This window comes from Podarcis cretensis (genome assembly GCF_951804945.1).
Source record: "Podarcis cretensis genome assembly, chromosome: 7".
NCBI classification, from domain to species: domain Eukaryota; kingdom Metazoa; phylum Chordata; class Lepidosauria; order Squamata; family Lacertidae; genus Podarcis; species Podarcis cretensis.
The window spans coordinates 68,749,536-68,765,432 of NC_137176.1; the positions used below are offsets into that span (position 1 = coordinate 68,749,536).

The following is a 15,897-nucleotide window of genomic DNA, read 5'->3' on the forward strand; positions in this document are numbered from 1 at the left end:
CCACATGACCCGGAAGCTGTACGCCGGCTCCCTTGGCCTATAAAGCGAGATAAGCGCCGCAACCCCAGAGTCGGTCACGACTGGACCTAATGGTCAGGGGTCCCTTTACCTTTACCTTAGTTAATATAAAAACATAACGTAACTCTGCGGGGGAGGCAGTCTCTCTCAAAGCTCTATAGATATTAAAATTCCCAAAGCCCTAACAGAGCTGAGCATTCCCAGTACCCTTAAGAAACTACAGTTCCCAGAATTCTATGGAGGAAGTCCTGTGCTTTAAATGTGCCTTAAATGGACAGTGTGCACACAGACTCGGTTGGTTCTGTTTGTGGCACTCTGTAACATGAATTCGGGGGGGGGGGATGAGGCGGAGCATATTGGCGTGTGAAGAAATCTGGTTTGGTATGAACTAGACCAGTGTTTCCCAACCTTGTGCCTCCAGCTGTTTTTGGACTACAATTCCCATCATCCCTTGCCACTGGTCTTGCTAGTCAGGGATGATGGGAGTTGTAGTTCAAAAACAGCTGGAGGCACAAGGTTGGGAAACACTGAACTAGACAACCCCCAGACTATTTCCAGCTTTCTGTGATCCTCTGGAACCGATTGTTTTCTCTCCTGCACACAACATAAGAGAAAAGGAAACAAATTGGTGTAGAACATCCAAGCCTTTCAAAGGAAGGTTTTCAGCTCACGAGGTTACAAAAATAGCAGCGTTCAGATCAGCATAGTCTGCCCTTGTTAAGAAGGTCACGCTGAGCTAATAGGCCCTGAGGGACTTCTAAACTGCTGCTTTGTGCCCTTGGCAAATTTAAACGGGCTAATTTAATCAGTTGACTTGGCCATGCCTAGGAACATTCCCATGTCATCACTTACTTCATGCCAGATCCTTCCTCCAAGTCTCATTCGTAATTTTGCTCCACTTTTGGCAAAGAAGATGATGAAGCCTGCTTTCCTAAGTACTATTTGTTGAACAACACCACCGGCATTAAAATTAAACAGAAAAGGGGAGGCAGGGGTTGCCTTCTCCAAAGTTTAGTGGGCTCTCAGAGTCGAGACATCAAATTCTCTTCTGTTTATTTATTTATTTTACTTAAATAGCTATTTAAACCACCTTTTTAGGGTCATTAACATAATAACGAAAACCATATTACTAAAATCATATGAAAGAAACAAAGCCAAAATCAGAGCAGCAGATAAAACAGTTATTAAAACACAGCACCAAAATAAAAAATCATCCAAACGCTGACCGGAACAGAAAAGTCTTTATTGGCCCCAGACTCTGGGGTATTAAGAGCTATTACCAGCCCCTTACATTGGACTTGGAAATACATAGGCAGCCAAAGTTACTAGTGCAACATAGGTGAAATTGAAGCGTCCAGCCCCTCAAATTGTTTTTGCTGCTGCATGTTGCACCGTTTGAAACTTCCAGACCGGGTAAAGCAGAAACCCCACATACAGTGGACGCTTGTGTTGCGAATGTGATCTCTGCAGGATGCACGTTTGCAACTGCAGCGTTCACAACCCACAGCGGCGCATCTGCACGCGCGTGGGTTGCGATTCAGTGCTTCTGCGCATGCGCGACCCCCAAAACCCGGAAGTAACCCATTCCTGTACTTCGGGGTTTCGGTGGGTCCATAACCTGAAAAAACGCAACCTGAAGTGTCTAAAACCCAAGGTATGACTGTAGAGTGTGTTACAGTAATCCAGACTGCATACAGCTAACGCGCAGGGGACTGAAGCAAGGTGCGACTAAGTCAAATGCAGGAAACATCCATTCTGCTGCAAGTGCCTTAGACAAATTCTGAGCTAAGGGCTGAGAACCACTTGTGCTACACAACTTGCTTTTACTTGGCAGTATTCCGTGCTTAGTTTGGGCCAGCTCACTCATTTCTAAGCTGGAAGATAGACTGTAGTATATCTAGACTAAGGTTTGCTTTGTTGTCATTTTAGAATGCTTTGAATGGAGCCTGATAGTATATTGCTGTAGTTGTATTCTCAGAGTTCTGTTGAATTCAGTGGGACCTTCAGGTAGTCTATAAGGATTACAGCCATAACTTTTAGAGAAGTGGAAGAAATAACTTGGCACATGGATTTTGGGGCAAGTCTTCCACGCATTTCTTTTTTACTTTAACACCTTCACTGTATGTGCCCCTTGATATGATAACAGAAGGTTAGACCTATCCCAAAGGTCTAAATTTTGGCATTGGTGTGAGGAAGACAACAAAGGGAGGGGAGGGAATGAAAACAATTGGCAAAAGTTTTTTTAAAAAAAACCAGACAAGAGGAAAGAGAATGTAAGAAAGGTCTGAATTAAAAGGTCTGTCTTATTTCTAAATAATGGCTGTTGAATTTCCAAAAACATAAAGATGCACAAGTAAGATGCACCCATAATAATAATAATAATAATAATAATAATAATAATAATAATAATAATTTATTATTTGTACCCCGCCCATCTGGCTGGGTTTCCCCAGCCATTCTGGGCGGCTTCCATAGAAACCAAAAATACAGTAAAATATCACAGATTAAAAACTTCCCTGAACAGGGCTGCCTTAAGATGTCTTCTGAATGTCAGGTAGTTATTTATCGCTTTGACATCTGATGGGAGGGCGTTCCACAGGGCGGGCGCCACTACCGAGAAGGCCCTCTGCCTGGTTCCCCGTAAATACTTGTGCAATGCTTAGTAGAAGTAAATGGGACTAGAGTTCCCATTTTTTACTCTTGGCCATAGCTCTTTGATTGCCTGACCCTCTCTGTTACGAAGCAGGGGCAGGGAGTTGGATTTTAATCCTGCATCAGTTCAGATCGTCTCTTGGTTCAAAGAGCTCAAGACACAAATAAATATAATCAGAGACAGTTAATGTAACAGACAACTTACTGGTATCTCACTGGGGTTTTGTTTTTTTAATGTGGTAAACTGAATTTTCATCTATCCGGCGAAAGCTGCTTAGTGTCTTGCCAGAAGGATTAGGCTCCCTTCCTTAAGCGTAATCTTAAACCGTAAGTTAAATGAACTTGCTCATCCAGTGAAATCCTTGTAAAATACACTTAAGGAAGAAAAAGAAAGTTCTAAGAGAAATAATGGCCAGTATGCATGTGTGCACACAGTATGCTTAAAAAAGAAAGAGAGAGAGAGAGGAATGAAATGAAATTCCATAATTTAAATTCTTCATTAAGAAAACCTGGATTTTGAAACCCATATAATCATGCAAATTTCTCCTGTTTTGCATAATTTTATTCTGCCACTTGTACTAGATCATCACAGAGAGAAGCAAGGATCTGTACAAGACCTCCATCGCTAGAAACTTTATTCAGATACCCCTCTGGCTTTTGAAATCATCATAAACATGAGAATTAGAAACTTGTTCATTCTTTTAAAAAATTAAAACAGGGGTAGGGAATCTGTGGTCCTCCAAAAGTTGTTGAAGTGTTTATTTGTTTATTTATTGAATTTATATACTGCCCTATACCTGGAGTTCTTCCATCCCCCACACCAGTGGCAGCGCTAATTGGAGCCACAGGTTCTCCATCCCTATTATAATGGGGGATAAAAGGTAAAGGTAAAGGGACCCTTGACCGTTAGGTCCAGTCGCAGACGACTCTGGGGTTGCGGCGCTCATCTCGCTCTATAGGCCGAGGGACCCGGCATTTGTCCGCAGACAGCTTCCAGGTCATGTGGCCAGCATGACTAAGCCGCTTCTGGCGAACCAGAGCAGCGCACGGAAATGCCGTTTACCTTTCTGCTGGAGCGGTACCTATTTATCTACTTGCACTTCGACATGCTTTCGAACTGCTAGGTGGGCAGGAGCTGGGACCAAGCAATGGGAGCTCACCCCGTCGCAGGGATTCGAACCACTGACCTTCTGATCAGCAAGCCCTAGGCTCTGTGGTTTAGACCACAGTGTCACCCACGTCCCATATAATGGGGCATACTAGGAATTAAACCTAGGACTCCCTGCATGCATAGCATGTGCTCTACCACTGAACTGTGATGCCACCAGATACCACTTTTATTGACTTGACAGAAGCTAGTCTCTTCTCTCATGGCATGTTCACACATCCACAACATACTATTTATGTTGCCACCCGCCTGCTGATAATACAGAAATGGAGGCACATGTAATGCAAATTACCATTCTAGCCCATGTATATTTTTTACATTTGCATTACAAAGCAGCTCTGACAAAGATATAAAAATGCTCTAAGGGGTTGTTTATTAAGGGGAGCAAAGTTGTTACCAAAAAATGGAAGGAGTTTTTGTTAAAGGGGGGCGGAGCCTGACCCAAGGTAGAGGATTTTAAAGGCTTTCAAAAGTGAGCTGTTTTATGGATGGTCCTCAAAGCTTATTTAGCCCCCCATAACATGAGAGCAATTTATAAACTAGCTCACAAAATCATGCAAACACCCCCGCCCCCCACTGAAGATATCAAAGCATGCTCTTAAATTAAAAACAGCCTGTACTTCTTTTGTCATTCCCTCAGAGTTATTGGTTTCCTGGAAGCTATTGTGTGCATCAAATTTGGTCAAGACCTCTTCTCCAAAACACAGATATTATATGTTGTGTTTTGGCTTCTTTGTGTGGTAAGTGGCTCTTTATTTTGCTCCTTAGGTCTTCCTCTTTGGTATGGCAACCATGTTAGTTGTCATGTCTCTTTGGTCATTGGCTAAATGTAAGCCACAATCTACCCATTATCACAACTTTGTGACCAGGGCTACAATGTTTAACCTAGACGAATTGCTTAAAAATAATAATTGAAGTAGCGGATTCTTCCACCAAGAAATCTATCCCCGGCTGGTGCTCTGCTGGCGTAGTGAAGCTTCTGCCAAATTCTATAGCCTGGGGTGGATTTTTTTTTCAACGCCAATGGTGTGTGGGGCCAGAGGAAAAATGGACAGAGCATTCAATGTGAATTTTACGATTACCCAGTGTGATGGGATGATGAGCTGCTTGTGCGTAAAAGCTTAGTCCCTCAGGGTTTGCTCAGCTTAGCAAAACTCTGTCTTTAGCGGAGCCCTTAAGCATGGCTCCCTCAGTCGCTGGCAGAATCCGACAGTGGGCGTTTGCGGAATCTCTTCCAACATAAAAGCTCCTTAACGGAAACGCGTCTTCTGGACTCTCGGCGTGACAGTTTCCGGCGAGGTGTGGGTGTCCCTATAGGAGGTCCTGAAACCTCCTCACTGTTTTCGCTGGAAGTGTCCCAGAGCCCTTCTTCCGACTCCCTTTCCCTCGGAGCTCCTTCTCTCCCCCTGCTGGTTCCTTCCTCTGCTGTTAAGTCTCTCCTAACCTCCTTGAGCCCTTCCACCACCTGCTCTGATGGCAGTTCCCTGACACCCAGTAAGCTCTATCCTCTCTATCCTCCACCCAGACAAGAAAAAAAGCATTCACAGATTAGAGTACATACTCCAGCCAGGCCAAAACACTGAAGGGTGGTGTACAAAGCAGGACTGGGGAGAGGTGTGTCGCTTGAGGAGAGTCCCAAAGGCCAGCCAGGGAGGCCTGGAGAAGTTCCTCCTTTACCTCACAGGCCAGAGATTCCTAATATTTGCTATCGCCTCTTAAGCAGCAGGCCTCCGGTGTAGAATTCAACCCTAAAATTCATATACATAGTTGTGTTTTGGTTTGTTTTTTTTAATTGGGTGATAGCCCTCCCTGTTCATAGTGGTAGTGTAAAATAAAATTGTTTGTAATATAAATAGGTACTATGTATACACTAGGAAGAGAGGCTCAGTGTTCATCAACATTGGTCACCTCCAGCGATGCATTATAAGTCATCCTGAGGCAACTTGTTGAAAGATGGGGTGCAATGCCCTGAAATAATAAAGGAATTAATGTAGAAGCTGGTAGGTTTTGACTCTTCTCCCTCCTTTTCATTCCTTTTCCCAATGTTGTAGGCCGTTACTACTTTCCTTTGTTTATATGGAATGGTTTGGTACGCGGACCACTACGGACAGCGCGAAAAGGTAATGCTTAATTGGGCACAAGGCACATTTTGAAAGATGCTTGTGTGGAAGCCATGTTCAAAGTCTATTTTGCCGAAGCTTGGTGAGGGTAAGGTGTCAAGATTCTAAGGTCCGTTCTTGGACATAGAGAAGCAATTACCCCCCAAAAGCATTTTATTATAAGAGCATTGATTTTGGTTATTTCTAATGAGTTGGGTCCAGATTTTGCCTTCTGCAGACTGAAAGAGTCCTTCAGTCTTTAGAAGGCTTTTGGTCCAGTGGACTCAGGATGCTGAACTCAGTGGTCCTTTCGACTTGATGCAGCAGGGTTCTTGAGCTCTGAATTGTAGATCTAGCCAGTCTTATTACTGAATAGTAACTTGATTTTGCAACACCTTCCCTCCTCACTAAACGGGTGCTCTTACCTCATGATTTTATGCACCTCAATAAATCCTATTCCACATAGATGTGGGTGCTCTGTTACCAAAAAGGGTGGAAATGATCCCTTCTATCATATGCCTGCTGACGTGGTATTGAGCACCATGTAAATGGGGAAAAACATGGCATTTGTTCATGCATAAATTTAAGAAGCCCGCTCTTTGCAGGAAGACTTGCATTGCTTAAGCAGAAGTCAGACCCAACTAACTCCCTACTGTGTAGTCATCCCTATCATTTCAGTCTTACAGCTGGAAAAGCAATTTTTTAAATTGTCATTGCACCTGGGCAGAAGGGCAGATGGGAATGCCAAGCAGCAGGAGGAGGTTTGGGTCACATAACAAAGCACAGGGGACATGATTAAGCCTTTTTCTCTCCCCTCCTAAGCTGTTAGACCTGTATAGCCCGGTGTGTACGTTAGGAAGAAGGCGCGAGGAAAATGCACCGTGTATAGTGTTTGACCAGTCATCTCTGCAGTTTTCAGAAAGCACGTTTAATAGAGTTTGGAGGCAATAAGCGTCGATGATTGCAAAGGTGGAAACCCCACGATGATCCTCTTTGTCTCCACAGACGCTGTCAGAAAGTGAAGACAGCTCATACATCCCAGATGCTTCCTGGCTTAACTCTAAGTTTACTAGAGGTACTGGTGGTTTGTATGGTACATTCTGTCCCAGCCAAATAGTCCTTGGAGATATATGGGTGTGGGTGTCCACTCTCTCTCACACACAGACATACAAACATCTCCCTCCCCACCCACCCTAATCGTTTCCTTTTCAGCAGCTTTCTTGGCTGAATTCCCAAGTTGGTTTTTTAATGGCCCTCAGATAGATAGATAGATAGATAGATAGATAGATAGATAGATTTAGTTTAATAGGCCACCTTTCAGCAGCATGCCAGTACACAAGAAAGATGATGCCTAGGAAAATGGGCGCCCCAAGTGGCGTGAAGCAGCAACTGGGCTTGGCAGGTCTAGCGCTAGCCTTAAGATTCCAGGGCACTTAGTTCTAGGGCACTGAAGATTCTGGGGCACTCAGTGCTTTTTGTAGCCTTCTCCCTGGTTCTAGGGTAAGTAGGTGGCATTTCCAGCCTACAAGGGCCAAGGAGCTGTGATGGGAGGCTTCACCACAGGCCTCATCACCATGGCGCCACTGATGACTGTGGCAGCGAGGGAGGGGTCACGCGCCAGAGATGCTCTGAGGGCGTCCGCCCTTATACTAACGCCGGCACTTATAAACCACCTCAAAGACACGCAGGCAAAGGATCGTGAACGATGGCCTTGTGTTTAACATTAGAAATAATTCACACTGGAAACGGTGGCTTGAAAGAGAATAGATGAACAAAGGAAACATCACACTTGCCTTGAGTCTGCATTGATCTCTTAATGCCTGCTTATGCATTGAGGCTTGCTCTCTCTTCTGAATCAGAGGGATGGAGTACCTGTGGCGCTCCACTTGTGGTTGGACGGCTCCAGCCATTGTGGTCCACGGTGAGGGACAATGAAAGTTGTAGTCCTCTGAGGGCTCACACGATCCCCATCCCAGCTGTATTGTTAAATTGGCTGGGATCGAAGGAGCTTCTTCAGATGCTCTCCAACGTTCATGCCCAATGGAAGTTTGTCTTTCTTCTTTGAAGAAATGCGTCCTCATCCCATTTTGTGAGTTGGGATGCTACAGGGTAGGGCTGCCATTTGAGAAACCCAAGTTCAAGCCCTCTTTGGCATGCAGATCCATTTGTCTGGTTCCTTGGATCTAGGCCCCTCCATCCTTATGTCACTATGGAGTGGAGGATGAAACAAAATTACTGTTAAGCATTTTAATAGCCCGCACTTTATATAGCAGTTGTTCTTTGTCATGAATTGAAATTTTATTGTAAATGAAACACTTGTTTCTTTATACATTTAAAGAGAGAACATTTATTAACACAGATTTTTCCTTCTGATTTTCAACATACTTTTTAAAGCTCCATGTAATCTATTTTTTATACACACGTGTTTCTTCTACGTTATATGAAAACACATTTTTCTGTAATATGATCTCTTAATACAATTTCCTAGCAATTCCTTCCCCCATCTTTAAAAAACTTTCTTGAAATCTATAAAAATTCTAAACAAAATAAACTTTTCTTACAAAATATTACAGTGCTGAAAACATTTTTTTCTTTATATTTTTCAGCTTTAGTGGCATATTCCATTTTGGCAAGTGGTTATATAAATTAATAAATGATGATAATTTGTATATTTTATTTAGGTTTTTGAAACGTACCAGCATGTTTCTTTCTTGTGTTTAGTTGTTAAGGGGATTGAATTAAAATGGTCTAAAACAGAATTGTATATGCTAACGGCCATCTCAGTTCTCTGACTCGCAGCTGAAGTAGCACCACTGACACAAAAGGGGCAGATTTGGGGGAACCACAAAGTTTGCAAAAGTTCAAGAAATATTTTTGAGGTGTGAGGGAACTCTAAAGAGGAGAAGCTCTCCAAAAAGCAGCCCAGTGAGGGCTGAATATGCTTAGTGGCCACAGAATCCTTCTCCTTCTCCTCCTCCTCCTCCTCCTCCTTCTCCTTCTCCTTCTCCTTCTCCTTCTCCTTCTCCTTCTCCTTCTCCTTCTCCTTCTCCTTCTCCTTCTCCTTCTCCTCCTCCTCCTCCTCCTCCTCCTTCTCCTTCTCCTTCTCCTTCTCCTTCTCCTTCTCCCCCCCTCTCTCCCCTCTCCCCCCATTTAAAAAAAATGTATTTGTGCCCCAAATACTGTTCTGACACCCCATCCAAGGTATATTAAACATGTTGCCTGGATGTTGGGGATAAGTTTTTTGTTGGGGAGTTTATCTCCTTTCCCACTTTTGGCTCCAGTGTTCCTTTTCCTTGTTCCCTAATTTTTCCAGCATCATCTGTGTTAAATTGTGTTGTTTTATCTTTTACATGTTTCTGTCCTATAACACCACCATCTACTTCTTCCTTGTTTTCCTTTGTCATTCTTTGTGGTTTATTTAATCTTAATAAAGGGTTGGATTAAACTAACGGACCCCACTTGCAGAAGCGTGCTCAAGGAATTCTGCTGGTGCAGCAGGGCTCCCCTTCCTCTCCTTCACCCACCCCCCAAAATTGGCTTTGGGGCTGTCAGAAGAATCTCCAGAACAATGTGCAGGGAGGAGTGGGGAAATTACTCTCAGCACTTGAGCAATTTTAGCTCTGCGTTGAATTCCTCCCAAAGCTTCTAAATGTTAAAGCTTCTAAATTTGGAACCTGGGGTTTGATCGGCTGCTTTGGCAGCCCAAGGCGAAAGTCTTGCCTTCAAAACTGGCCACCTCCTTATGTTACGCACTGCAGGGTGACAAAAAACACACACGGGTTGAATGCTGTCATGTGTTGAGAAAGAGGTCCCAGCTGATTTTCATCCCTGTCCTGATCTGACATCCATGCAGCCGCTTCTCACCCAAGAGAAGTGGCCAAAGAAACTGTGACCTCATGGCGACCAGACTTCTCCATTCAGGGGTCCAGGTAGGCACGGTCAACTGCATGATAAATGTGTCCTGTTAGTGTGGTTTCCTTTGCAGCTGTGGATAAATGTGGAATCACACAGCTAGAATTCTACAGCTTGATTCCCCTGCAAAGAAGCTCGCTGCAGTTCCTGGGGGTTGGCTGAGTAAAGAGTTTGCTCTGCTTTCTTTCTTCTCAACCTTTCTCTGTATCTCTTCCCCATCCCACCAACAGCAGTGTCCCATCTGCTTACAGTTGTGCACTGCTCTCATCTCCTACCCCTCACTCTTGAGGATCCTCAGAGTTCACATGCATACCCACTAGATTTTCATAGGGTTTGGGAAGCAGAGTATGGAGACCAGGATCTCACCCACAGCTTCTGCCTTGCAAACCTATAGATCATTGCTTCCCAAACTTGGGTCTCCACCTGTTTTTGGACTACAACTCCCACCATCCCTAGCTAGCAAGACCAGTGGGCAGGGGAAATGGGAATTGAAGTCCAAAAAAATCAGGATGCTAAAGTTTGTGAAACACTGGTCTATAGAGTTATTCTGCCCCTGAGTCCTGCTCCAGCACCTAGTGTTTCCATGTGCTAGCTAGCTTAATAACAAGACTGAAGAAAGAGTTGAGACAGCTGTATTACATTGTAGGTAAACGGTGTTTTTAACAGGTGATGTAATTTGGGGGACATAATTTGGGAGTTAAGCCACTAGATGGCATACCGGTTTCAACTAAAATGACTCAGTATGCATTAATAAATCCAGAGATTCACATGTGCCGGTAAGAAAAGATGTTCTTTAAAATAACCACATCTCACCTGTGTGTGTGTGTGTGTGTGTGTGTGTGTGACTTGCTTGTTAGGAACGGAAGACAGTCCGCCCAAACACTCGAGCAACAGCGAGAGCCATTCATCTAGGAGGAGGAATCGCCATTCGAAAACAAAAGTAACCAATGGAATTGGCAAGAGATAGAGAGACAGACAAGAGAGGAGGAGAAAGAGAGAGAATCAGTTTCTAGATTTGTTCCAGAAGTGTGCCTCTGAGAGCAAAGAAGCAAAACTGGGCCTGGTTCTGAACTCCCTGCTTGAAGGTCGACAAGAGAATAGGCGGAGGAGACAGGGGGACAACATCTTCAGCAACCAGAGTCCTTGGACCTTGTTAACATGGAGCTCATCCGTGTATCGCAAATCATTCGCTGCCGTCACTTGCCATCCATTGGCTCAGATCTTCTGCACTTGACACTCAAAACCGTAGTAATATGTTTAAAGGCAAAATAGTTGCTTGTTCCTGAAGGGTTCCTGTGATAGTCTTTGTTCAAGTAGTGTGTGGATGCCTTCTGAAGGCCTTTCTTTAATTGAGGACGATAACTCCAAGTTAACTGGCAACCAGTTGTTGTTTTTTGTTCGTTTTTCAGTTGTGGGCTTTTTACATCCTTGTTCGTTTTCAGCAGAACCTTTTTGACTGAAAGATGCTCTGCCTTTGTTCTCAATCTGACACCTAAGCTTTTCTGTGCTGTTAGATTTTTTTCAGGAAATCAACAGTTCCATATTTCAGTCAGCAGGGTGCTAAGTATTAGAAAATACGTTCATGATTTTTGTTCAGGTCATTTTTATAATTTTGTAACCCTGCTAAACGTTCATTGTGTTCATGACATTCTGTTACACAATCAGGGCTGTGCCGGCCCTTGGCAAGAAGACAGGCCCAGAGGCATTGGCACATACACACACATACATATATTTATATATTGTTTATTTTCTAACATCTCCAGTTTTCTGTATGTTCATCATCACTTCAGTTACACCATTCTTTTCTCTTTAAAGGCCTAAGCTCCCAACAGCAGCAAAATGATCCAAATTATAAACCAAAATTCATGCTTAAAGCTTTGCAAATCTCTGCCTGGCCTAACACAGCAGCTTACCCATGGGTGATACAATGTTCTTTGTATTATTGTGGTGTAACATTAAAAAACCCCACTTTTATACAAACTAACTCCACTTCTTCCAGGGGCCAGTTTTACAGAATGCTTCAGCAGTTTTTATTCCCTGTTGTTTTTTTAAAAAATTCCCCCACCCATTGGAAAATTGGTCTCACGGCATCATTCCCAAGAAATGAAATAATTATAATAATGAAGTATTGAACCCCCAAATCTTAAGCTGTTGGGATTAGGCCAGTTTTGCATAGATTCTGCTTTCTGTGTTTAGTTGGTCTTGATTTGTGTGTGCCAATCAAGTTGTGGGGCTACTTACTCCAAAAGACATGGCTAAGGTGACCGGTTAAGTGAGAACCCACATCCTTTCCCTCGCGCTTCAGCTGGGAAGAGCTGCTTGCTGTGATAATGTCATGGGATATGCACTGCAAGATATGAAGCATTGTAAAGAACTTCAGCGTACAAGCAAAGTGACTGTAAATAGAAAAAAGACCACCATAATCCATGACTTCTTATGTGCCACAAAGGATCAGCTTTTTGAATGCGCTCACTATGCAGCTGCTAATCCATGGAAAGCTCTGTTTTTCTTTTCAATCATGAATGTGCAAACTCTTGCATCAAAAGCTGCTATATCCTATTTGCTGCAACTGTGCTAAATGTTACCGGCCTGGGGAAAATATACATGTCTGGAACTTTCCCAGTTAACAAATGTTGGGTTTCTTGATCATATTTTGAAATATGTGTACTTTTACATCTGTGTATTCTTAGCATGCTGCATAATTTCCAAATGGGTTGGTTTTCTTATTTTGTTTTGGTTGATGCTCAAGGTCACTTAGTTTTCTGTCTTAATCCCTTTAGAGTCAGTTACTCAAGAGAGACCAATGTGTATGTGTGTGTTTTTTCTATTTATGCAAGACCAAAGTCAGAAAATGTTAGGGCTCTTCCGAATGAACATTTCACACTGTTCAGTTTAGTGTTAATAATGCCCATTCTTCCAAAGAGCCTGTCCTGTTTTGCAGAGCCTGCAACACATAGAAATATGACTGCTGGAGTCAGTAATAAAATTCCCACTCACACTGGTAGAGATGTGGCCCTAGTTATAATACAGTGCTGCCAAAAGCCATGTTTGTCAGCTGAAACTAGTGCTCACATGCACAGTTAATTATATGCATAGATAGAGCGCACATGCAGATCTTTGGCAAAATCAGTGTTAATATTTTACTGTGGCTGGAAGACAATGCACCTTGTGTTCACTGGGGCTTTTCAGCCTCTCTCTTCCAGCAGTAACTTCCTGACACACCCTTAGAACCCCTTCTTCCCGAAATGCTGGTCCGAAAGGTGCAGGGACCATGTGAAGTAGCATCCCATGGAGGCTGGACTGCTGCTGGAAGGGGAAGCCAACATCATCAACATAATCTGTGTGCACACAGATGTACTTTAGACACACACTTTGAATCCTGGGCTGTGTACTTTTTCCATTGAGGAATTTAAAAATACCTTGCATGAAGGTGGACAATCTTTAATCCCCATAGAAAGGAAAGTATCCTATAGGAATGTTTCCATATTGCTAAATATCAGCTATGTAAAAGTCTTCAAGTATTGCGTGAAATGCGGGATTTTCTGTAGAGCCATCGCTTATCCTATCTCAAAGTGGCACGTACACGCTCAGTTCAGAGTGACGTGTGTGTTCTATGCTTTCTATGGAAATGGAACCTGGACCACTAGAAAAACGCAGGTTTTGATCAGGTCCCAATATGCGATGTGGTCAGACAAATGTTTTGTCCCATAACCACTGAGCTCCACACCGGGGCTGTAGCACTCTCACCCTTGAGTTGGGAATTCTGGAAGGAATGTATTTGCTCCCATTTATATGCTTTGAAACTTGCTTTCTGCCTTCTTCATGTCCCCCTCATCCCACCGTTCTCACTCCCCCAGTTGTGTACACTCCAGTTTGTGGTGGCTGTTTTTAAATTAATCATTTACTGTGTGCTTATTGAAAAAAGAGATAGGTTGACCTGGTTCTGCTGGAGACTGTGCTGCATTATCAGTCAATGATGGGGGAGCCCTAACCTTCTGTGGCACAGCCCAAACAGTGGCAACCGGTTTATAGCATTTGCAAAAAAAGCTCTGATGCGAAGAAGCTTATACATATATACACGCACACACACTCGAGGCCAAGAGTACAGAAAAGTTACCCACCCAAAGTAAATCTATTGCTAGCTGCCAGTATTAAACCTGGGTGGAGCACTGTTATGTATAAAAAGACAGTATCTAATGAACACATGGAATCTGGTTTCAACTCTGCTTTTGGTTACTCGCCTGTGAAAAATAAAGCCCCGAATACCTGGGATTAATTTGGTGGTGGTGTTTTTTTTTTTAAATTAAAGCTGTGATTGTGTGTTTTTCTTCTGACTACAATCTTCAAGCAGAAAAGGCTATGTTGTGTGAATTATCATTGTCCCTACCAGAAGTGGACATGGTTCACCCCTTTGTGCCCCTCACAGTAAAAAGGAAATCTGAATCTCTAGTACTGCAGGCTTGATAATGATGAAAATGAAAATTTGACCCCAAAAAGACTTCTTGCTTCTAATGTACTCCCACGGTTGGCTAGTTCAAATTTCTTCTTGAAGTTTGGGGTGCCATTGGCTGCTTTGCTCACACAAGGGGGAGCTCTTTAGCTCATTCTGTAACCAAGAATCAGATTGATGTTCTGGTATAAGGCTGTAATCCTTAGCTTTTCATTTTGGGAAAACAAATGCATGGGAAGGAATGAAAATTATAAACACTGGATTCCTTTTATCAACTAGTATCGAAGTGCCAAGTACTGCAATGTTCATATAGAATTAATGCATTATGAAAAGTAATTTTTTTGCAAAAGATTGCAGATGAAAGCAGGATACTGTGTAGCTTCAAGTGTGTGTTTATGCGACATAGAAAATCCTTAATGTGGTGTTGTTTGGAAAATGATGTTAAATGAGATGACAGAAATTTTTAAAAAATAAGAATTGTAGCTGAGGGGTAAATGTAAAGGGACCCCTGACCATTAGGTCCAGTTGTGGCCGACTCTGGGGTTGCGGTGCTCATCTCGCTTTATTGGCCGAGGGAGCCAGCGTACAGCTTCCAGGTCATGTGGCCAGCATGACTAAGCCACTTCTGGCGAACCAGAGCAGCTCACAGAAACGCCGTTTACCTTCCCGCCAGAGTGGTACCTATTTATCTACTTGCACTTTGACATGCTTTCGAACTGCTAGGTTGGCAGGAGCAGGGACCGAGCAACGGGAGCTCACCCCATTGCAGGGATTCGAACCGCTGACCTTCTGACTAGCAAGCCCTAGGCTCTGTGGTTTAACCCACAGCACCACCCGTTTCCCTAGCTGAGGAGTAGAACACCTAAAAAGACTAAATTTTCACCAAAACAGGTTTATTCAGAACAAAATAGTTGAACAGAAAAAATCAAAGTAGCAGACCTATAATTGTTGTTTCAGAGGTCTCCCTGAAATCTGGATATGGGAAGGAAACTTGAGGAACAAACTCCCAAGTTCCCATCAGTCCCAGCATGCATTGCCAATGATGGGAGTTGTAGTTCACCAAGATCTGGAGGGCCACAGGCTCCCTATCCCTGTGTGACAGACTGCTTGCTATCTGTAATTGGTTGTTTTTTAGTATAAAATCCATGTGTTCTAATCCATGCAATTCTGCGAAAATAGATTCTGCTTGTCAACAGAATTCTGCCACTTCCTGTTTTGTCTCTTGATAGAATGTCTGGTCCGTTTGACCGAACAGGATCGGTTCTAACCCTTTGCCTGTAGACCGGACAATACAATTCAGAAAAATACTCCTGAATGTAGTATTTTAAAACTGATTTTGTTTCTCCTTGTTTTAAATACAAAATCAATGTTGGAGCAATAATGGGTTCCTACCATAAAACATAAGGGGTGCAGTTTTCTGCACATTTTCTGTGTTGCACTGTCTTTGTGAGTTTGTATTTAATACCTGCCCATCATGGGCATTTGATTTCTATTTAATGGAGGCAAATTACCTGAAGCATTTGATTTGGAATAGGAAGGGCTTTGGACTGAGCCAAGTGTCTGACAAGCTGTACTAAACAGTTCTTGAGTTGCTTGGA

At 43.1% G+C, this 15,897-nt stretch overlaps 1 protein-coding gene across 1 annotated transcript in view; it reads left to right on the top strand.

Annotated features, from left to right (window-relative positions):
• The window catches only part of PTDSS1 (phosphatidylserine synthase 1), a 37,903-nt gene extending 23,778 nt beyond the window's left edge, over positions 1–14,125 (top strand). Inside the window, exons 10-13 of the mRNA XM_079984736.1 lie at positions 4,479–4,578; positions 5,890–5,958; positions 6,943–7,012; positions 10,707–14,125. Coding sequence (XP_079840862.1) covers positions 4,479–4,578; positions 5,890–5,958; positions 6,943–7,012; positions 10,707–10,816 — 349 coding nt within the window. The 3' untranslated portion in view covers positions 10,817–14,125. The remainder of the gene's footprint in view (positions 1–4,478; positions 4,579–5,889; positions 5,959–6,942; positions 7,013–10,706) is intronic.
• Positions 14,126–15,897: the final 1,772 nt, after the last annotated feature.